General features: G+C 38.0%; 1 protein-coding gene across 5 annotated transcripts in view; it reads left to right on the top strand.

Annotated features, from left to right (window-relative positions):
- The window catches only part of stau2 (staufen double-stranded RNA binding protein 2), a 368617-nt gene that overhangs the window by 121426 nt on the left and 223319 nt on the right, over window positions 1–23872 (top strand). For all 5 annotated transcript variants that reach the window (XM_028803455.2, XM_028803458.2, XM_028803457.2 and 2 more), the window contains 2 exons: window positions 6658–6870; window positions 11257–11394. In XM_028803455.2, coding sequence (XP_028659288.1) covers window positions 6658–6870; window positions 11257–11394 — 351 coding nt within the window. The remainder of the gene's footprint in view (window positions 1–6657; window positions 6871–11256; window positions 11395–23872) is intronic.

Consider the following 23872-nt stretch of genomic DNA (forward strand, 5'->3'; position numbering starts at 1 on the left):
AAAAAGCACAGCTTTTACTTATTCACTTGTCTGTGTTTAAAGAGTGTTGCAGCATGGTCATTTATTGTAAAAAAATTAAAATTTACACATCTTGTGGTCCTGAAGTAAATATCTAAAAAAACCTGTACCTTTATATATCTAACATATGCTACATGGAGGGCTATTTTCAGTGATATACTTATGGAAAAATACTCCAAACACCATTTAAAACATAAAGTAACAGGATAATGACTACTTTCTTTTAATTAATTATTTTCCTATTATTATATTGTAGACTGCACTGTTTTGCGTGGGTTTATGCTGCTAGAATTGGCTTTGAAGGGGCAATGTAAAGGCTTTGTGAATTCTGCTTACAACATGCTTCTATGGACCCTTTACTTCCATTAAACTGTTATTAATTCACAGTTTGTGGATGGTGTTGACCCTCTGGAGTGGGAATATTTTACCTTTTATCCTGTGAGCTACCTCCCATTGAATATATCACACAGCATGGCTGACTGGACTTGTCACAAATCAGATGGCCAGTGCATGGTAGTTATAGTGCAGGTTTTAAGTAAGAGAGGTAGGCACCTAGATAACACTGAAGCATATTAGAAGGTGAATAAACCTAAGTAGTCTGATCAAACAAATACTTGTACCAAGGTGCAAACAAAGTTGTGATTAGATCCACACAGAAAAGATAAACCCAAAGGGATAAAGCTTTAATGTTACTCAAAAATTGTATAAGTAAGGTACAAAATGAAAGAACTTAACAAAAACCCTACAAACAAGGGATATAATAATGGTTGAATACAATGGCAGATGGACTACTTATCTGTTATATAGTGCCTTTCACATCTGTCTCTCTGGTCATTCCACATGCTTTCGTGGTACTCATCATACTGTCAATGCACATCTTGGCCTGCACAGTACCAGACCCATTGGACAAATTCAGGTTAAAATGTATTATACCCTTTCCACCATGCTGCTAAATCTGATGCCAGCTTTCACATTTCTACTGTGCTTCAAAACTTCAGTCTGTGACATCCACAGTCACCTTATTCTTCCCATAACTTGCCCTATAGATGTGGAAAGGAACTGTCTCTAAATTGCCCAATCACCTGCCAACTTGGCCAGTTCTCCATTCTACTAAAACCCACACCATAATGTTCAGACTCCCACCTCTATAATCTTCCAATAACATGCACTTCCAATTCCATCTTTCCTATAACACATCCATACCATAAGTCCAATCCATATCTTAATTTGCCTCTGCTAATAGAGTGCCCAGCCCTTAGCCATTTCCAATGTATTCCATAAGTCAACATCATACAATCACTAGTCCTCTGATTTTTCTCAAGTCTGGTATCCCAGTTTATTCCCACCCACCACACAGAGTCATTCCCACCTTAATTTTATTCTACACTTGCTACCAGTTTGCCCGGTCCTATGCAAGTTTGCCAGGCTTACTGCACCTGAGCACACATTTACATTGTAAAATCCACAGATCCCCACATCTTTAAACATAACTTTCTCCCCCAACCTGTCTTGTACTACACCCAGGGCAAGTCCAACGTAAATCTTATTCTGCCTTTACGATCAGCGTATCTATATTTCCTTGAACATAAATTTTGCCTTCCTTTCCTTCAGACCTCAAAACTTCTCAATTACTTTCTGATTAAATTGAGTCATTTCACTAAGCCTGCCAAAACACTTTAGACTTATCCTATTGTTTAGATCAGTTTTTCTCAACTTTTTTTCTTTGGTGGCACACTTTTTGTAACCAAATTTATCCCAAGGCACACCACTATTTTACTAACCACAAACGCACATATACTGTATCTCATACACATGCTCAGCTTCCCAAATGGGCATGACTACCAGAGAAGCCAGTAAAAAAGCAGCTCTGAGATCAGAGTTCACACACATGGCACTTAGGGACCACTTTCCTAGAATCTTCCAGCTACTTCGTCCCTTTTCCCAGCCCTCTCTGCCTCAGGGTCAACTCGTATTCCCACTATCCACTGGTCCTGAGAGACTCAATGGCGATCACCCACCCAGGCAGATGGACTCTAGTAGTGTAGAGACACGTCTGCAACATAGTGATCATGGAGCTTCTTTTATGCCAGCTTCTCCAGGCAGACCTATCCTGCTCAGACAAGTCTCGACCACCCAAGTAGGTTGTCCCTCTCAGGTGCAGATCCAGGTATGCTACACGATTATTTCCACGGCACACTTGGGAAGCTGTCAAGGCATACCACTGCACCATGGCACACTGGCTGAAAAACACTGGTCTAGATGACCGTGGCTACTTTAATGCCACTTGCATTTTTCAGAAAGATTTTAGGTCAAGCCACCCCTATCTGTATGGATGTATACTTGCCCACTCATTCAGTACTCTGGTATACCTAATTATGCAGATTCTTTTTCGTAAAATATTAACATTACATATTTATTTGATTCAGAGCAACTTCAATTTACATAGTAATGTTTACAAATTTTCTTCAGTTGTATCTGTGGTAGCTTAATAGGCTAGTCCACTGTGCACACCAAAAGTACTAACATGCTTTGTCCTCGGTGTGATCTTTTATGGAAATCTTTTTACATCAGAGATAATAATGAAAGATGCTTGTTAAAAATTGATAATGAATTGGGGCTTGACGATGTATTCTCAGTGTTGTAGATATCCTGAACAATGTGCAGATGTTTGGAAAATTGGACAGCTTGTATAATGAAGTTTCTAATAAAACTATCATGGCTGTCCTTTATAATATATAACTTTCATCCTGCAGCTTTAACCATGTTTTTATCATCAATAATAACATAGTTTTAGAATCACAATAATTATTAACATTAGCATAGCGTACAAAAAAATCTATTGTTTAAAAAGTAACTTACTTCATCTTACATTATGTAAATCTACAGATTCATGAATAAGCATAATAAAAATGCAAATCCTTGGGTATTCTTGGCAGTCTGTTGTTTTTATTTTAGTCCTTATAAAGTGTTTTTTATTTTAGCCCTAATAAAGCCATGCACATAACAAAATCTTTTTTTTTAATCTTCAACAAGAATGAAAGCAACAGATGTTGCCCAGCTAATGGACCATGGAGAATGCTTTAACAATATACTTGTTTACTTACGATACCTTTTGTTGGTGTAAGAAAAACACATAGCAGAAATTAAAAGAATGCATGATTATATTAGTCTGCAAGACTATTTTTCATTTTCTTATTTGATGTATTTGTTCGTAGGATATTTGTAAAACATCTACACAGCCTTACTGAAATGTCATCTTTTTTCTGATGTAAAGCCTAAAATCAAGACAAATAGTGTGACACCTTTAGGTTGGGTTAAGCTCACATTATGCGACTTCTATTCATGACGTGTCAGATTTGCTGATTGCAATCGCTGATCTTGTCGCCAAACCACGTCAGTTTACACAACTGAAAATTGCTTCCCATATTACATTTACTGAGTGCCTACTTCCCAGCACAGTCATGATTGCCCTTTTTTTGTGAAAACCAATAGTGTGCTGCCTGATGGAGCTGCTGTTATATGACTGCTTAACAGGTACAGCGAGTTCAGCCACAGTCTTAGCCATTTGTTTCTCTTTTCCATTCTGTTTTACTGCATAAAACATAAGACCTCAGACAGACAAGCATTTCTTCTGTTTGCAAGGTTCTAAACATATGTATTCCATACTCTTCATGGGCACATTCAATGTATTGTATTTCTAGATGGTCATTCATTGTTTGTCAACACTCATGCACAAAGAGCCCTCCCCTATGACTAACGACAAAATCAAACCTGATTGATTTTATTGGAGCTAGATAGAGTGATCATTATTATGTCATTAGGCTACCAGCTTCACATGAGTGTGCCGCTGATTGCCTCTGACTTGTTAAGATTATGCAAATGAAGACTACAGCTGAAAATCGCCTGAAAAGTCATATAATGTGACTGGGGCTTTAGGTTAAGGTAGACATTATTTTCCCAAAGACAAGAAATGATATCCATTTTTGACACATGCCTGGAATTATTGTATATAATAATTTTGAATTCTAACCTGTGCAGTAATGCTGAGTTCTTATACTACTGGTAGCAAAAGAGTTCTTAAATATATTGCTTTTTGAGCCCTGAGAATCTAAAATGTGATGACAATTTTAAACTTTGGGGGCAGAAAATGGCCTGATCTCTGACAAGATCAGGTTGGCCTTATTTCTAACGTGTTTGTGTTGCAGTTCAGAGAGAAAGGACCTCTGCAGAACAATAAATGTATGACTAATTTTGATAATGTTTGTGTTAATAATACTGCAGTTGAAAATCCAACATATACAAGCAAATATAACAACAGATTAAATAGAGTTGTAAAAGATTATTCTAAGTTCAGGTTAAAATGATCAGTAATTGTCCCTAAATACAGAGGAATCAGAAAGCATTCAGGCCCCTTCACTTTCTGCACACTTTACTGTGTTGTACATTTAATTTTGAATTGATACATTTGCCATGTTTGCTCATTAAGCTATGGTCAGTAACCGATGACAAAGAGAAAACTTGTTTTCAGAAAGGTTCAAAAATTTTTTGAAAATCAAAAACTGAAATCTGTCATTCATGTAATTATTCAGACCCTTAGTTCAGTACTTTGTAGAAGCCCCTTTGCCAACAGTTACAGCTTCAAGTCCTCTTGGGCTAAGTCTCTACAAGCTTTGCACATATGAATTGGGACAGTTTATCCTCTTCTTCCTGACAGATGCTGTCAAGCATCTATAAACTGCCATCTTTAGGTTTCTCTACAGATGTTCTCTGGAGTTTATTTTTGGACTTTGGCTGGGCCACTAAAGGACATTGTCATGCTGAAAGGTAACCCATCACCCTAGATTGAAGTTTCAAGTACTCCGATGCAAGTTTCTTTCAAGGACTTCTCTGTATTTGGCTGCATTTTTCCTCCATTAATTCTGAGTAGTCATCGCAGCCTGAGTAAATTCCATTTGGCAAAAGTGGCTTCTGTCTAGCCACTCTACCTTAAACACCTGATTGATGGAGCGCTACTGAGTTGGTCATACTTCTGACATTTTTTCCTACCTCAGTAGAGGTGACTGTTGGATTTTTGGCAGCAGGATCTTCCTGTCCTTGCATTTATTTACTTTGGCAATCATGTGTATATAATATAAACAGAAAGAAGAAAAACAACAGCCTTGGGGAAAATCAGTGGATGACAGGAACAGTTCAGAAAAGTAATTACCCATTCACACTCTTTGTGTTCTCTTGTTTAAGAAAAAAAAACTAGAATCCAGCCAATCAAGTTAAAGTCAAAACAGAAATAAGCAAATGGACTCAAATAAGATGTGAGGCAGAATTGTACAAAAGCACATGGGAATTTTAAGCAATAGCAACCTAAGTGTGGATTTTGGAATTTTCAAATGCTCATACATCAAATGCAAAAGTGTAACTGTCATGTCCTCCACCCCCTTCTTTGCTGTGCATGGAAATTGGTTGAGTTCTAGAGAGGCCTCATTTTTGTTTACTGTCTTCTCAGAGGATTTAATGATGCAAGAAGGTAAGACAACATATCTAAAGTCATTAAGGGCTTTTGGAAATTACGTTTTTGCAACTTGAATAACAGCTTAGATTTTAACTCTCCATTTAGTACTTCTTTAACAATAACATGGATAAATGCAATTTTTATTATGTTTTTAAAAATGTACCTAATGCACTCTGCAAATTACATTCTGTTATTAGTGTTATTTCTGAATATGATTTATGGTTACAAAAATGTGGAATTAACAAAAATTCTATTTGCTTGACTTTTCTCTGATAAAAATAACAAAATAAAAATGTTCCAACTTTCAAAAACATAAGTAAGTCCCCAAACAAACCCAGATTTTTTTGCCATGAATATATTTTGCTACTTGTTCAAGTTTATATAAAATATTTCTGACTTGTAAAATTTAAGTGGAAAGAAATTAATTATTTTAGCAAAAATAACTTTACATCTTGAAATAATAACTTTACAACTTTTAATGGTTCAGTTATTAAGAAAGAATTAAGAAATTGCTTAAGAATATGACATTAATTAAAGCACTCCCCCAAAGAAATGTTTTTGAGAAGCATAGCCCCAAAAGGAAGGGAAGTGACTCAAATCACAAAATTTGCATTTGCCAAAATGATTTAATTCATAAAATTATTATCATAGATGATATAATTACCTGTAATAATGATGCAACAGATTTACCCCAAGGGTGCTGACTTTCTCAATATTAACATGTGTGAGAATATGTGCATGGCTGGTGATATTACCTGGATAGGCTTTCATTTCATTTAAAAAAATAGCCAGTTTTGGAAAATGAATGAATGATTGGAAGATTAAGAAAATAATAATGTTGTCAAAACACCAATACGTATAAGATGAATATATGTAGAGAGTGAACCAGTTTTGAAAAGAGATGTTTTTTACAGTATAAACAAGAAATGTCTTTCCACTTCTTTGATCTAAAAATATATTCTGGAAAAGCTGAGATGATTATGAGTTCTATGTTGGGGAAATTCTCATGTTAAAAGCTGACCAATATACAGAATGCACAGAAAATTCAGTACCTGTTAAAGTTAATTGTTTGTTAATTGTTTATTATTGTTCCTAAAGCGTGTTTAGAACTTGTAATCATTTTTGTTTTACAGGTGATTAAAGAGAGTGGCCCGCCCCATATGAAGAGCTTTGTCACTCGGGTTACAGTTGGAGAGTTTTCTGCTGAAGGAGAAGGGAACAGCAAAAAACTTTCCAAAAAGCGAGCTGCAATGTCTGTACTTGAGGAGCTAAAAAAACTCCCATTTCTTCCAACAATAGAAAAACCTAAACTTCATTACAAGAAACGCCCCAAGACTATACTAAAGGTAATGCCAATTCTGTGCATGTACTATAATAGATAGATTCAGGGATTAAAGATTTGTTTTTGATGTTGCAATCATCATAGATTTTAGAAGATGAAACTGTATGGCCTACTGTGCATCTAAGCATAAAGGAAAGGAAGGCATGTCTGCTACAGTTGCATGCCATACATCTAGTAGTCACATTATTAGGTATTCCTATCTAATATGAGGTAGGTCCTGATTTTCCTGCAAAATAGCATGAATTCTGTAAGGAGTGTTTTCAAGAATGTTATTTTGAGATTGTGATCCATACTGACTCAAAAATATCACACGGTTCTGAAGATTTTTCTGCCACACATTCATGCTCTGAAGTTTTCAGCTTATCCCAAATGTGCTCTGTTGGACTGATAACTAGAGACTGTGCAGGCCATTGGAGTAAACTGAAGTCACTCTCAAGTTCATGAAAACATCTTCAGATGATGCTTGATTTATGACATGGACATTTTATTCTAGAACTAACCATCTGAAAAAGTGTAGACTGTGTCCATAAAGGCATGCACATGGTAAGTAGAATGTACACTGTTACATTCAAAATGTATTTGGTTGGTTTCATGAGGGATAATATGTTCCACAAAAACATCTCTCAAACCATTACACTATCATCAGTCACAAATGTGGCTACAAGGGAAAATGGGTCAATGGACTCATGGTGACTACACCAAATTCTGACTGCACCATCTGCATGTCAGGTAATATCTTTCTAATCATTGATCACCAGGGGCCTCATGTATAACGCAGTGCGTAGAATTCACACTAAAACATGGCATACGGACGAAAGTGGAAATGTGCATATGTACAAAAAAATTCAGATGCACAAAACCTTGTGTAAGCCAACTTCTATGCACTTCAGCCTCATAAATCCCGGTCAGTGTGAAAAATAACACTTGTGCATGCGCCTGCTGCCCCTCCCAAACTCCTCCCAGAATTACACCCCTTTGAATATGCAAATCAATATAAATAGCCTATTACGTTCAGCATTTTGTGAAAAGACAATGGCAAAAGCATGGGGAAAAAAACAACTTCAGCGTATGTAAAGTGGAGGCAAGGTAAAACGTACTACAGTATTTGTTGGCTTAAGCAGTGTTATAAGCAAGAAAAGGAAAGTGATGGAGTGATACAGCGAGGCAGAGACACTTGAAAGTTCAAGTTCAGAAAATCGTACAGTGCCCAAAGTAAAAAAAAGAGTGGTCAGATGTAAGAGTTGAGATGAAAAGGTGAGTCGTAGCCCATCATCAAGAATGTATTAGGGTACAGAGAAAACAAAAAAAAATTGGGCACACAGTGAAGAAATAAATTTTGAAATATAGACTTTAATCTTGAAATTTCCACTTTAATCTCACAGATTATTTTGTCATTAAAGTAGAATATCATAAACTTCATCTATAAATCAATGTTTAATTTCCTAGAGTTAACTGAAGTAGCAGGCTTTCTCTTTCGTAGACAGGAGTGTGCAGACACTGATCGCCACAAAAAATACATTACATTCATGATATTACAGCTGTCTGAATAGTAAGATGTAAACATGATATAATTTTCATGATGAAATTAATTAAACATGTGGGGGCACAGTGGCGCAGTGGTAGTGATGAGCTTGCGCCTCGTCCAGGGATTGTTCCTGCCTCCTGCAAGATGCTTGCTGGGACACGCACAACCCTGAATGGAATAATTTAATGCAGCAGTACTGTTTCTTTCAAACATACCAACCCCTAAATCCTGTCCTTCCGTTTTCCGTCTCCACGTAACCAATCGCCACACAATGAATTCTGTAATAAGTGTAAAGCCAGCTATCAGCTTAGAATGCTGATTCTTCAAAACATTTATGAAACGTTGAAAAATCTTTGTTATACATGTTTAATTATTCCATCCATCCAGGGTCGTGCTAGTGCCAGCAAGCATCAAGCGTGAGGCAGCAACAAGTTCAAATAGACAAGGCAAGGATAAGTTCAAATAAACTGCAGCATGGCTTTGAGGAATCCACGCAGATGCTGGTGGCTTTCTTTAGGCAGCATGTGCTATAAATGTCCTCTATAGCTGGAAACTGTATCCCAATAATCCTCTGCGCTCCTGAGACACTGTACCATAGAGCTTTTTGATCAGCTGCTGTGTAGCTATGTTTTCACACACACATACAATGGGTTAAAATACTCTTGAGTGGTGCACTGAGTGTAACAATGCTAAAGCAGCCACGGTATGTGGAATAGTTTGTTCATTCCATGCACCATTATAGTGAAACCTCGGGTCACGACCGTAATTCATTCCAAAACTCTGGTCGCAACCCAATTTGGTCGTGACCCGAACTAATTTCTCCCATAGGATTGTATGTAAATACAATTAATCCGTACGAACTGTATGTAAATATATTTTTTATAAAGATTTGTAAGCACAAAAATAGTTAATTATACCATAGAATGCACAGCGTAATAGTAAACTAAATGTAAAAACATTGAATAACACTGAGAAAACCTTTAACAGAGAAAACTAACATTGCAAGAGTTCACGCTACAGCCTTACGAACCGCTCGCTGTAAACACTTTTTTTAATGAGTTTTAAGCACAGGGAAAAAAATGAAAATTTGAAAAATCCTTAATTTATACAAAAACTAACCATAAACAACCAAGAAAACTAACCTTGCATGAGTTGAGTTCTGGCATGAAGGAAGTGAGGAGGAAGAACTAGCCACTTGTAGAAGGATAGTTTTGCAGCAAATCGCCATGAATCTTCCTGGCCTTCTCGCATAACATCGCCTCGCTTACGCTATCCCCTGCAAGTTGCTTCTCGTTCAACCACACTAGCAACAGTTTTTCCACCTCTTCCAGCACTTGGGGCCTCTGTTTGGTTAACACTGTAACTCCTTTTGCAACATCAGATGCGTTAATGGCCTCTTTCTGCTTTAGAATAGTCAAAATCGTTGATTTTGACTTCTTGTACTCGGCGGCAAAAACAGTAACACGAACACCACGCTCATACTTTTCAATAATTTCTTTAGTTCGATTTCAACTTTCTTCAAACCTTTCTTCTCACCAACACTACCACTCTTCACTTGCTTAGAGGCCATGGTTAATTGCAAAATTAATGCAAAAGCACTAATAGAAATAGAGCACAAAGAGTTCACAGCAAATGCACGCACGTCTGACCAAGAACAATATACAGGGAGAGACTGAACACATGCGGAAATCATCGGCGCGTTCGAACCGGAAGGGAAACTTGCTTGTTCGTCACCCTGGTGTGTGGTTGTGAACAGATGCAAAAGTTTGGCAAACATTTTGGTCATAACCCAATTTGTACGTGTTCCGAGACGTTCGTGACCCGAGGTTCCACTTTATATTGTTACAGAATGATTATAATCAAGTGAATTAAATTTGTAAACGATATGCAGTTAATTTCGATATATTTGATAAATCCCGCTTCACTGAGGCAAATCTAAAAAAGGAAGACCACACAGAAACTGTAGCACTGCTTTGACGCTGGGTGCTGCCAGTTAGCAAAGCTGAGCGGAAATTTGCGCACGCAATGGGGGGGTGCCGCCTTGAGAATATGCATGGTTTTACGCTAAGTTTAGTTTTTATACATTGCGATGTGTGTGTGGAAATGGGAGTATGCAATATTTTTGTGCATATGCACCGTTTATACATAAGGCCCCTGATTTTGATCATTGAAACCCAGTATCATAGTTTATTACTGTATGCTTTCATTATGGAGTCCAATGCTATACACAAGTTCTCCAGAAAGTAGTGATCTTAGATTTATCTATTTACTCATGGTGAATAAATGTCAAAATAATCAACTTCTCAAAACTTGTAAACTTTATCCATGTTATAACCCATTTAAAGTATATTTGACAGAAGGTGACATAGCTTAAGGCATTATAATGTAAAGCTTATGGCATTATAATGTAATATTAAAGTGTGATTTGAGGAAAAGAGTCAACATCATTGATTTATGCTCTAAACAATTAAAAACGTTTTGTGATTTCCATGAGACATTTCATGAATGTTATGTTTCCTTCTGCAGGAATAATCCAAAATCTCAGTGGAAACAAATAGAATTTGAGTAGAGCATATCAGTGCATGCTCCCAACCTGTATTTTTATAGTATGCTATTGTTTACTGATGAAACCTAAAAGCACTGTTTTTAAACAAATAAATTATCAGTTTGTTTTCAAAAAGCTTCATAGTTTTAATGAATGTAGAATACATCTCAGTAACATAGAATAACTTTAGAACAGCATAAAATGAGTTGTAGAAATTATCTTATAGACAGTCATTGTTTGGCTATATTTCAATATCTGGACATTGACCTAAGGGACTCTCTGTTGGTAGATCATTCTTTGAAAAGTACTAATTTTTTCAGACTGGCCCAGAGTATGGACAAGGTATGAACCCAATCAGTCGCCTGGCCCAAATTCAACAAGCAAGAAAAGAAAAGGAACCAGAATATGTGCTTTTATCCGAACGAGGAATGCCCCGTCGCCGTGAATTTATCATGCAGGTCAGCAACAGGACACTTCTTTTGTTTTATTATTTCTTCTTTTTTGTTTTCATGTATACAACTGTAATATAACTGTAAGAAAATGGTATTACCTCACTAGAATTAAGAAGATACATTCATCCATCCATCCATTAATCTAGTTCAGGGTCAACAGGAGGAGCATATCGTAGCATTAAAAAACAAAGATGTGCAGGTTAGGTGATTTGTTGTTGCTAAATTGGCCCTAGTAAGTTTGAATGTGTGAGTATGATCACCCTGCGATGGACTGGCACCCTGTCAGGATAAGTGTAGTTTTGAAAATGTATAGATCGATAGATGGATCAGTGGATGCCATACATCTTCCTGTTCTCTTATGTTCACCAATGTATAAAAGAGTATACTATCATCTATTCCTAACAATCTGATTTTGGATTTGATGCAAGGAAACATCATGCTGCAGAGAGAATTATTGCAAATCTGCTAAAAGATCCATATCTTCACTAAAGACCCAAAAAATGTGTAGCTTATTCCTATAGGTTAAGGTTGTCCCACCTGGGGGTCAGGTGAATGATTTTTCTAACCATTGACAGGTTTGTTAGAATTTATCGTAATATAACATTCCCCAAACCATGTAATCCAGTTCAGGGCAGAAAGAAAAACTATCGCTGACAGAAATATTTAAAATGACAAAAGCCAAAAGAATTAACCTTGTCAAAATTAACTCTCACTGTCTCACTCAGTTTAGGGTCATTGAGAGCTGAAATCATTCTGGGCAGTGCTGGTCACAAAAGAGAGAACAGCCTTGGACATGCCATCAGTCTGTTGCAGGGTACATGTTGTTTACACAGAGACAATTTAGAATAGCGAGTTGACTTAACTAGCACATCTTTGAGGATATGGGAGAAAACTTTTCTACATACAGTGCATGTGGAAAGTATTCACTTTTTCCACATTTTGTTATGTTACAGCCTTATTCCAAAATGGATTAAATTCATTTTTTTCCTCAGAATTCTATACACAGCACCCCATAATGACAACGTGAAAAAAGTTTACTTGAGGTTTTTGCAAATTTATTAAAAATAAAAAAACTGAGAAATCACATGTACATAAGTATTCACAGCCTTTGCTCAATACTTTGTCGATGCACCTTTGGCAGCAATTACAGCCTTAAGTCTTTTTGAATATGATGCCACAAGCTTGGCACACCTATCCTTGGCCAGTTCCGCCCATTCCTCTTTGCAGCACCTCTCAAGCTCCATCAGGTTGGATGGGAAGCGTTGGTGCACAGCCATTTTAAGATCTCTCCAGAGATGTTCAATCGGATTGAAGTCTGGGCTCTGGCTGGGCCACTCAAGGACATTCACAGAGTTGTCCTGAAGCCACTACTTTGATATCTTGGCTGTGTGCTTAGGGTCGTTGTCCTGCTGAAAGATGAACCTTCGCCCCAGTCTGAGGTCAAGAGCGCTTTGGAGCAGGTTTTCATCCAGGATGTCTCTGTACATTGCTGCAGTCATGTTTCCCTTTATCCTGACTAGTCTCCCAGTCCCTGTCACTGAAAAACATCCCCACAGCATGATGCTGCCACCACCATGCTTCACTGTAGGGATGGTATTGGCCTGGTGATGAGCGGTGCCTGGTTTCCTCCAAACGTGATGCCTGGCATTCACACCAAAGAGTTCAATCTTTGTCTCATCAGACCAGAGAATTTTCTTTCTCGTGGTCTGAGAGTCCTTCAGGTGCCTTTTGGCAAACTCCAGGCGGGCTACCTGTGCCTTTTACTAAGGAGTGGCTTCCGTCTGACCACTCTACCATACAGGCCTGATTGGTGGATTGCTGCAGAGATGGTTGTCCTTCTGGAAGGTTCTCCTCTCTCCACAGAGGACCTCTGGAGCTCTGACAGAGTGACCATCGGGTTCTTGGTCACCTCCCTGTCTAAGGCCCTTCTCCCCCGATCACTCAGTTTAGATGGCCGGCCAGCTCTAGGAAGAGTCCTGGTGGTTTCGAACTTCTTCCACTTACGGATGATGGAGGCCACTGTGCTCATTGGGACCTTCAAAGCAGCAGAAATTTTTCTGTAACTTTCCCCAGATTTGTGCCTCGAGACAATCCTGTCTCAGAGGTCTACAGACAATTCCTTTGACTTCATGCTTGGTTTGTGCTCTGACATGAACTGTCAACTGTGGGACCTTATATAGACAGGTGTGTGCCTTTCCAAATCATGTCCAATCAACTGAATTTACCACAGGTGGACTCCAGTGAAGCTGCAGAAACATCTCAAGGATGATTAGGGGAAACAGTATGCACCTGAGCTCAATTTTGAGCTTCATCGCAAAGGCTGTGAATACTTATGTACATGTGCTTTCTCTGTTTTTTTATTTTTAATAAATTTGCAAAAATCTCAAGTAAACGTTTTTCATGTTGTCATTATGGGGTGTTGTGTGTAGAATTCTGAGGAAAAAAATGAATTTAATCCATTTTGGAATAAGGCTGTAACATAACAAAATGTGGAAAAAGTTATGCGCTGTGAATACTTTCTGGATGCACTGTATAGTAAAACCATGTAGACATAAGTAGAACATGGAGACTCCACACAAGCAATGACTGGACATAGGAAATGAATCCAGGAAGCTGGATCAGTGAGACAGGACTACTGCCTCGGTCAAAAGTACTAACTTAAAAATATGACTAATGCTTATCCCAAGACGCATCCCCTACATAAAAAAAGAGTAATATTATATTCAAGCTCAAAATGTGAATCAGAAAATGTAGACCTAGACAGTCAAATTAAATGATAAGAATAACTTTTACTTAATTGAAGGCTACCTTCAATAACTTTCTTTTAATAGTTGTATAATTTTAGGTATTTATGGTTCTCATAATGGCCCCCCTGGAAATTTTAAGTGTCATGCTAGTGGTTTATGAGGTTCCTAGAAATGATGGTATCATCATATATCTATCCATATATGTTAATGTACATAAAATATTTAAAAAATAAATATATTTAATAGGTGTAATGAACTACAGCTTAAAAGCAGAATCAGTGGTACCCTTAATGACTGGTAAAAGGTATTTGGGTAAGATATTAGGATAACATTACTATTAGCTATCGTAACAAGCTTGATTAAATTAAATGTCTTCTCTCATTTGTTAAACTTTGTTTAGACCACAGCTATTCCATTGTACAAAATAATATTATCTACCCACAGCCTGACAGAAATCAAGAGCTCTGTGTTTGAAAAATTTACAACAGGTACAGGAGCAAAGAGCACTAGAGACCATATGTCATAGCATATTTAAAATGTATGCACCTAAAAAGAACTTGATGAGGCTGGTCCATTTATGATCATACTAACTTGACTGAGTATCTTATCCAGAATTATGGAACATGGCAACTGATATCTGAGATGGCACTCTAAGGCTTAAAATCTGGATGGATTTGAATACTTTCCGACTAATGTGAAATTAACTCATAACTCTTTGTTATAATCTATACAATCTTGAAGGGTTATTCATGTGCAGTATAGCTAACACCATTTTGTAGTCTTCAGTAAAAATTTTAATCCAGGTCTATTGAGGCATGTATCTTTGCTGGAAGGATTACAACCATACACACTTTCCGAGTGGGGAATTCAAATGGCCCTAGTCTTTAAAGCATTCTGTGAATACTCAACTTGTAGCAAAGGTAGATTGTGGATAAACATTAGAAGGTTTCTCTTCACACAGAGAACCATAGACCTGTTGTATAAATTAAAAAGTAGTATGTTAGAAAGTGGTACTTTAGAGACTATTCTAGAAAACTTAGTAAAATAAGGTTGTTGAGCTTTGTTGGGCTGATTGGCCTGTCGTCATCAAAATAGTTTTAATGTTCTTATACATTGTTCAAGCAGTTTGTTTAATCACCCTGAAGTTCCAGAATAAGACTTAAGTTTTAATTTGCTCTTTCCATTTTCCATTTGATTGTGGATAATAGCCAGATTAACATTTTAACCTGACAATAAAGTGTCCCAGAAATTGAATGCAAACCTGTATTAGAAACTATAAATTCTGTAAATCCGTGATAATAATAATAATAATTCTTTGCATTTATATAGCGCTTTTTTTTCTCACTACTCAAAGTGCTCAGCAATTGCAGGTTAAGGGCCTTGCTCAAGGGCCCAACAGAGTAGAGTCCCTATTGGCATTTACGGGATTCGAACCAGCAACCTTCCGATTGCCAGTGCAGATCCCTAGCCTCAGAGCCACCACTCCATCATATGATATATGAAAACATTTTTAATAAGTATGGCATTAAGCCTTTGTCTGTTATTAATTTTTGTGGGATTAAAGAGCTCATTTCCAATTACTTATCCACATCTGCTAGAATGTTGGTAAAGTTATTATATGGCAGTAAATATTTGATAAAACCAATATCCTGATGAGAACAGCACAGCATATTATAGATTTGGATTATTACATACAGCTTAATGTTTTATTGTGTAGTAGGTCAACAATAATTTATCTTAATCAATCCCTGCCCTCTAGCAATACCCAGATGACCAGCTATAAGAGATAAGTCTCCCCAGCTGTTGTATGAGAGGTTTGTGAAACAAATGGTAACTCATTAGTAATCGCAGAAGTTTTTCTTCCTTCCAGTCAATGTCTCCATACTTCTAAAGCAAAGTTAATAGCATTTCCTTAATGTTCAAGTTGAAATACTTATTCTTTGGAATGCACTTAATTAGCAGCAGTTGGCTCTTACTACCTTCTTCATTGATATGGCAAAAATAAGAATGTACTTACTTTTTCAAACACATGGCTTTTGCATATTGGATGTTTTTTTTAATACATAATTGCAAAGCAAAATCCAATATTTGTTGCTTGTTGCACAAGGTTAGTGACGTTGGTGAGGACTAGATAATTGTTAATTGTGTTCGTTGTATTTTAAAGCATAAAACCTTTGGACTGAAGAAAGGTGTACTTTCTTTTTCACATGAATAACTCTCACTTTGGCACCTCATTGCTGAACAATGTTGACAAAACTTCCACCATTGCACTGCTTCATTAGTCAAGGTCAAGATTATCTCCATGAAATAACCCACTTGGTGCAACACTTCTACCTAACCTACAGAAAGCAAACTAAATGATTTTCATGAAAGTGCCATGACCTCAGATTTGGAGATGCTTATTTTCAGCCAAACTCTGTCACACTTGTTTGCAAACTACTACAGTATATATCAGTGAGAAGAGTCAAGTGAGACCAAGAAGCCAATATCATAAACAAAACCAGTACGGAATGTTCACGTCTTTAGGCAGAGTACCCTCCAAGCGTTGCCTGTGTCTTGCTTATTTCTCCCCCACCATTTTCTAACTCACTGATCTATTTCAGGGTTATGGAGATATGGCAGTTAGTTCAGCATCTTTGGGCATTAGTTGGTACCCAAACCTAGATATTACACTTGTTGACAGTAGAGCACAATGCACTTTTACATTCACAATAGGTCACAATTTAAGCTAGTTTAGTATTGTCAAGTAACCTAACATACATTAAATAACAGGGGAAGATGCAGCCTTTGGTAGAGACTCACATACACATTAAACAGGTACACAGAATTGAACAGCAGCCTTAATTCTGCAAATACAGGAACCAGATTCCATGTAGCAGTAGCCACAGAACCTCATATTTTTTGTACCACCTCTTATAAGATGCCATGGGGTATATTGTTTTAACTTACGATTAAGAATTTTCCAAGTCCACAAAGCACATAAAAATTGGATTGGCAAACTCACATTACCCTTCACATGTCTGAGCAAGTACTGTATATAGAGTTTGACTTTTTTGGTACTTTTCAGTATTTGCTGTGTATGCTCATTATCTAAAAGTATTTTAATGACAAGCACACTAGAACTGATGTGTCATTTTTCATATATTTTCTAGTTAAATATTTTCCTTTCCTTTCTTCCTTTGCCTTAAGTGCAGGTCTGTAAATCTCTTTAGAATGCATGCCTTTCAGTGTAGTGTATAACTTTGTTGTTTATCAAAAGCTTTTCTTATTGCTTTTCACTAGAAGAACTACATAGTTCCTGTTGTCTCAGGAACGTCAAGAAAATTCTTCAGGACCCATCACACCCAGGACATGCATTGTTTGAATGCCTGCCTTCAGGCAGACGTTTCAGATCCATAAAGACTAAGACAAATAGACTGAGAAACAGTTTCTATCCTTCAGCCATCACCATGCTGAATGCTGCTAAATGGTCAATCTGACCTAGTGCACCTTCATGTTTACAATACAATACACTCTCATGTTTACAATACAGCTCTAAGTTAACATTGGATAAGGGACAAGTGCAATATAATGTATGTATGAGTGGAAAACATTGTTCTGCTGTTATGGACTACAGTGATCCCTCGCTATATCGCGCTTCGACTTTCGCGGCTTCACTCCATTGCGGATTTTAAATATAAGCATATCTAAATATATCACAGATTTTTTGCTGGTTCGCGGATTTCTGCGAACAATGGAACTTTTAATTTATGGTACATGCTTCCCCAGTTGGTTTGCCCATTTGATTTCATACAAGGGATGCTAATTGGCAGATGGCTGAGAAGCTACCCAACCAGAGCATGTATTATGTATTAAATAAAACTCCTCAATGATATACGATATGATTCCCACACGGTGCTTCGCATACTTGAAAGCCCGAACAGCATGCATTGATTTTTGATTGTTTGCTTTTCTCTCTCTCACTCTCTCACTCTCTCTGACATTCTCTGCTCCTGATGGAGGGGGTGTGAGCAGAGGGGCTGTTCGCACACTGGCCTAGAGGATACGGACGCTCCTCTAAAAATGCTGAAAGACTACCTTCACATTGCTCCCTTCCTTGCAGCTGCTTTGTCCGGCGGTGCTTCACATACTTAAAAGCCCAAACAGCCCTATTGATTTTTGATTGTTTGCTTCTCTCTCTCTCTCTCTCTCTCTCTCTCTCTCTCTCTCTCTCTCTCTCTCTCTCTCTCTCTCTCTCTCTCTCTCTCTCTCTCTCTCTCTCTCTCTCTCTCTCTCTCTCTCTCTCTCTCTCTCTCTCTCTCTGACATTCTCTGCTCCTGACGCGCACTCCTTTGAAGAGGAAGATATGTTTGCATTCTTTTAATTGTGAAACGAAACTGTCATCTCTGTCTTGTCATGGAGCACAGTTTAAACTTTTGACTAAAGGGTGTTATTTCATGTCTAGAGGGCTCTAATAATGTTAAAAAACGTATTTAGAAGGTCGTAAACAGATTTTCTATGCTCTAACTGTGAACATATTCGATTTATAAATAAAGAATCCTACTTCACGGAAATTCATTTATCGCGGTAGAGTCTGGAACGGATTAACCGTGATAAATGAGGGTTTACTGTATTTTGGTACTTACTTTAGTTCCTTTTTATTTTAGTTTTAACTTGAGTAATTGTTTTTTATTTTATTTTTTTTGCACTGGAAAATTGCACCTAAAATTTCATTGTACAATGTCTCATTGCTGCAATGACAATAAAGATTTTGATTTTTGATTTTTTTTTTTTATTATTAGCTTGTTCAGTAATTTTTAATTGAATATAACATTTTTAAGTTTTTTGTTTAGAGAAAAATGTATTAGTGTTGAGCATTAGTAATATACAGTAAGTTATTTTAGTGTTTTTATCAAAATTATTTTATATCACATCACCAAAAAGATTATTTATATTTTATTTAATCAGATCAAGAAAAAAAGAAGTTCGTTCTCAGGCTTCAGAAAAATCTTGGGAATTCTTAGGTTACTTTAAAAGCATTGTTTGCATTTATACCCCTCTTATTCATTACCTACTTCATCCGATGTGGCCTGTCAGGATGTCTTCTTCTTCTTCTTCTTTCAGCTGCTCCCATTAAGGGTTGCCACAGTGGATTATCTTTTTCTATATCTTTCTGTCCTCTGCATCTTGCTGTGTTATACCCAGCACCTGCATGTCCCCTCTCACCACATCCATAAATTTCCTCTTAGGCCTTCCTCTTTTCCTCTTACCTGGCAGCTCTATCCTTAACATCCTTCTCCCAATTTACTCAGCATCTCTCATCTGCACATGTCCAAACCAATGCAATCTCACCTCTCTGACTTTGTCTCTGAACCGTCCAACTTGACATGATCCTGTAATGTACTCATTTCTAATCCGATCCATCCTCGTCACACCCAGTGCAAATCTTAGCATCTTTAACTCTGCTACCTCTAGCTCTGTCTCCTGCTTTCTGGTCAGTGCCACCGTCTGCAACCCATATAACATAGCTGGTCTCACTACCGTCCTTTAGACCTTCCCTTTCACTCTTGCTGATTCCCATCTGTCACAAATTACTCCTGACACTCTTCTCCACTCTGCCTGCACTCTCTTTTTCACCTGTCTTCCACAATCCCCATTACTCTGTACTGTTGATCCCAAGTATTTAAACTCATCCACCTTCACCAACTCTACTCCTTGCATCCTCACCATTCTACTGACCTCCCTCTCATTTACACACATGTATTCTGTCATGTTCCTACTGACCCTCATTCCTCTCCTCTCTAGAGCATATCTCCACAACCTGCTTCCTACTATCGCTACAGATCACAATGTCATCAGCAAACATCATAGTCCATGGGGACTCCTGTCTAATCTCATCTGTTAACCTGTCCATCACCATTGCAAATAAGAAAGGGCTCAGAGCCGACCCCTGATGTAATCCCACCTCCACTTTGAATGCATCCATCACTCCTACTGCAGACCTCACCACTATTACACTTTCTTCGTACATATCCTGTACAACTCTTACGTACCACTCCCGACTTCTTCATACAATATCACAACTCCTCTCAAGGCACCCTGTCATATGCTTTCTCCAGGTCCACAAAGACACAATGCAACTCCTTCTGGCCTTCTCTATACTTCTCCATCAACATCCTCAGAGCAAACATCGCATCTGTGGTGCTCTTTCTTGGCATGAAACCATACTGCTGCTCACTAATCATCACCTCCCTTCTTAACCTAGCTTCCACTACTCTTTCCCATAACTTCATGCTGTGGCTCATCAATTTTATTCCCCTGTAGTTACTGCAGTTCTGCACATCCCCCTTATTCTTAAATATCAGCACCAGTACACTTCTTCTCCACTCCACATGCATCCTCTCACTTTCCAAGATTCCATTAAACAATCTGGTTAAAAACTCCACTTTTATCTCTCCTAAACACCTCCATGCTTCCACAGGTATGTCATCAGGACCAAGTGCCTTTCCATTTTTCATCCTCTTCATAGCTGTCCTTACTTCCTCCTTGCTAATCCGTTGCACTTCCTGATTCACTATTTCCACATCATCCAACATTCTCTCTCTCTCGTTCTCTTCATTCATCAGCCTGTCAAAGTAGTCCTTCCATCTGCTCAACATACTCTCCTCGTTTGTGACTACATTTCCATCTTTACCCCTTACCACCCTAACCTGCTGCACATCTTTCCCAGCTCGTTCCCTATGTCTAACCAATCGGTACAGGTCCTTTTCTCCATTCTTAGTGTCCAACCTCTCATACAACTCATCATATGCCTTTTCTTTAGCCTTCGCCACCCCTCTCTTCACCTGGCATCTTATCTCCTTGTACTCTTGTCTACTTTCTGCATCTCTCGTGACTATCCCACTTCTTCTTTGCCATTCTCTTCCTCTGTATACTCTCCTGCTTTTCCCAATTCCACCACCAAGTTTCCTTTTCCTCCTTCCTCTGTCCAGATGTCATGCCGAGCACCTTTCTTGTTGTCACCTTTATTACATCTGCTGTAGCTGCCCAGCTGTCTGGTAACTCTTCACTGCCACCCAGTGCCCGTCTCACCTCCTCCCTAAACTCAACCTTGCAGTCTTCCTTTTTCAACTTCCACTATTTGATCCTTGGCTCTGGCCTCACTCTCTTCCTCTTCTTGATCTCCAACATCATCCTATAGACCACCATCCTATGCTGCTTAACTACACTTTCCCCTGCCACCACTTTGCAGTCTTCAATCTTCTTCAGATTGACTCTTCTGCATAGGATGTAATCTACCTGTGTGCATCTTCCTCCACTCTTGTATGTCTCCCTATGTTCCTCCTTCTTCTTAAAATTTGTATTCACCACAGCCATGTCCATCCTTTTGGCAAAATCCACTATCCTCTGACCTTCTTCATTCCTCCTCTTGACATCATACCAAGCCATCACCTCCTCGTCTGCTCTGTTCCTTTCACCAACATGTCCAATAAAATCCTCGCCGATCACCACTTTCTGTCCCTTGCATGCACTGTTCGTCACTTCATCCAACTCACTCCAAAAATCTTCTTTCTCATCCATCGCCCACCCAACTTGCGGGGCATATGCACTAACAACATTCATCATCACATCTCCAATTTCCAGCTTCATAATCATTACTGTGTCTGACACTCTTTTACCTCCAAAACACTCTTGACATACTGTTCCTTCAGAATAACTCCTACCCCATTTCTCCTCCCATCCACACCATGGTAGTACAATTTGAATCCACCTCCAATTCACCTGACCTTTCTCCCCTTCCATTTATTCTCATGCACGCACAATATATCAACCTTCTTTCTCTCCATCATATCTTTTAAATTTTACACAGGATGCCCTTCCTGACGTAACCGCTCCCCATTTATCCAGGCTTGGGACCGGCACGAAGAAACACACTGGTTTGTGCATCCCCTGTGGCTAGGTTGGCCTGTCGGAATGTAATAGCTTCATTTATACATAAGATTAATACTTGACAGCTTGCAGCTAGTAGTTCAAAATTATTATCTGATGACACTTGCTCTTTGCTCTCCACATGTTTCTCTGATTTTACCATTGTTAGCGCTAACAGTCTAGTTAAGGTCTTTAAATCACTAAAAATTACTTAATGCTCGCTGGATCCCATTCATATTTTGTTTCTGAAGTCTCACTTGATGTCTCTTAATTATTTTATTCTTTATTTGGTCAATTTGTTAATTAGAGCAAGTATAGTTTCAAAACTGCAGTTATTTAGCCATTACTTAAAAAAACAAATATGGATATTTCAGATTTTGCTACTTATTGACCTGTCTTTCATCTTCTTTTCCTTTCTAAAGTTTAAAAACTTTTTTTGTAAAAACCAATAACTACAGTACATCACTTGTTAAGCAATGATTTTTTGAGCAATGTAAGTCTGGATTTCAGTAAGCTATTCGCATGAAAACTGCTTTAGTCCAGTTGCTAAAAGATATGCTATTAAACTATATCTTGTACTGTTCTGCTTTTGCTGAATTTTTCAGTTGCATGCAAGCAGGTCCTCCAACTTGCAGGAAACACTTGGGGGTTGGCGACAGGATTTGCACTTCAGCCACCGTAAACAACCTCACACTGTTCCAACGTGGTGCTGATGTGTCACCCGCTGCACTTGGGTCCCAATCCAGGTGGTTCGTCATGTGGTGGGTGTGACAATGCGCTATCAGCTCATGCTCCCAACCTCTCTCCTCATCTCTGTCAATCATCAGCTTCTGCTACATTGCTTAGCATTAAGTGCCGGAATATCAGGAGCAGGAGCAAACCTAAAATGGTTTGCCTTGTATTTGTCAAACTGGGAACACTATTCCTGTAAATAATTTTAAATCTGCAGTTGCACCTGTTTGCTGTTCTGTACCTCAAGGCTCAATATTAGGCCTACTTTATTTCTTGTATATATACTTCCTTTGGGGATTATCATTTGTAATGCAGGTTTACAATTCCATATTTATGGTAATGACATTTAGTTTTATGTGGCAATGAATAAAGATGCCTTCACTAATTTTACTGTACTAGAATTTCCTCTTAGATGAGCTTAGATGAGATTTTTTGCATCTGAATGTTGACAAAACTCAAATGCTATGTATAGTACTAGGTAAAAATTTGAAAACCCTATCAAACAATTAGTCAATTGTAGGTAATAATAAGATTAATTTTCTGCCCATCTGTGTGTTGTCTGAGTGTGGTATTTGATTCTGAACAGTCCTAAATCTGCTTATTTATATAACCATATAAGTGGATTTAACTGAATAAGCATTGAACCTTCGTATGCCATGAGGATACCCATAAGTTTGATAGTGCTGGTGACAGCAAGTCCCTATGTAGATTACAAAGAGTGACAGGCATTTGGGACCACTCTTATATGTACCTATGTGAAGGGGATCCTATGTGGAATATTGTGGAGTGACTGGCAATTGGCATCACCCGAGTCATTGTCTGGTTAGAATCTTTATGTGTGTGTATCTGTGTGTCTATTAATCTTGAGGTGTGAGAGTAGACCAGCCTAGAAAATGGTCTTGGTAAGCCTCACAAATTCTGTGATAATTAACAGGTGTAAAACCTTTGGGGCTTAAGCTTTCATCAATTGTGCACCTCAACTTTGGAATGTTCTCCTGATCAGCATTAGGCGGCAGCAATGTTTAGAAATGTTTTAATCAAGACTTAAGGCTTTTTTTACTTACGCAAGCTTATATTTCCCAATTAGGCTTTTAGGT

Source organism: Erpetoichthys calabaricus, chromosome 6, assembly GCF_900747795.2.
Source record: "Erpetoichthys calabaricus chromosome 6, fErpCal1.3, whole genome shotgun sequence".
In the NCBI taxonomy this organism is placed as follows: Eukaryota; Metazoa; Chordata; class Cladistia; order Polypteriformes; family Polypteridae; genus Erpetoichthys; species Erpetoichthys calabaricus.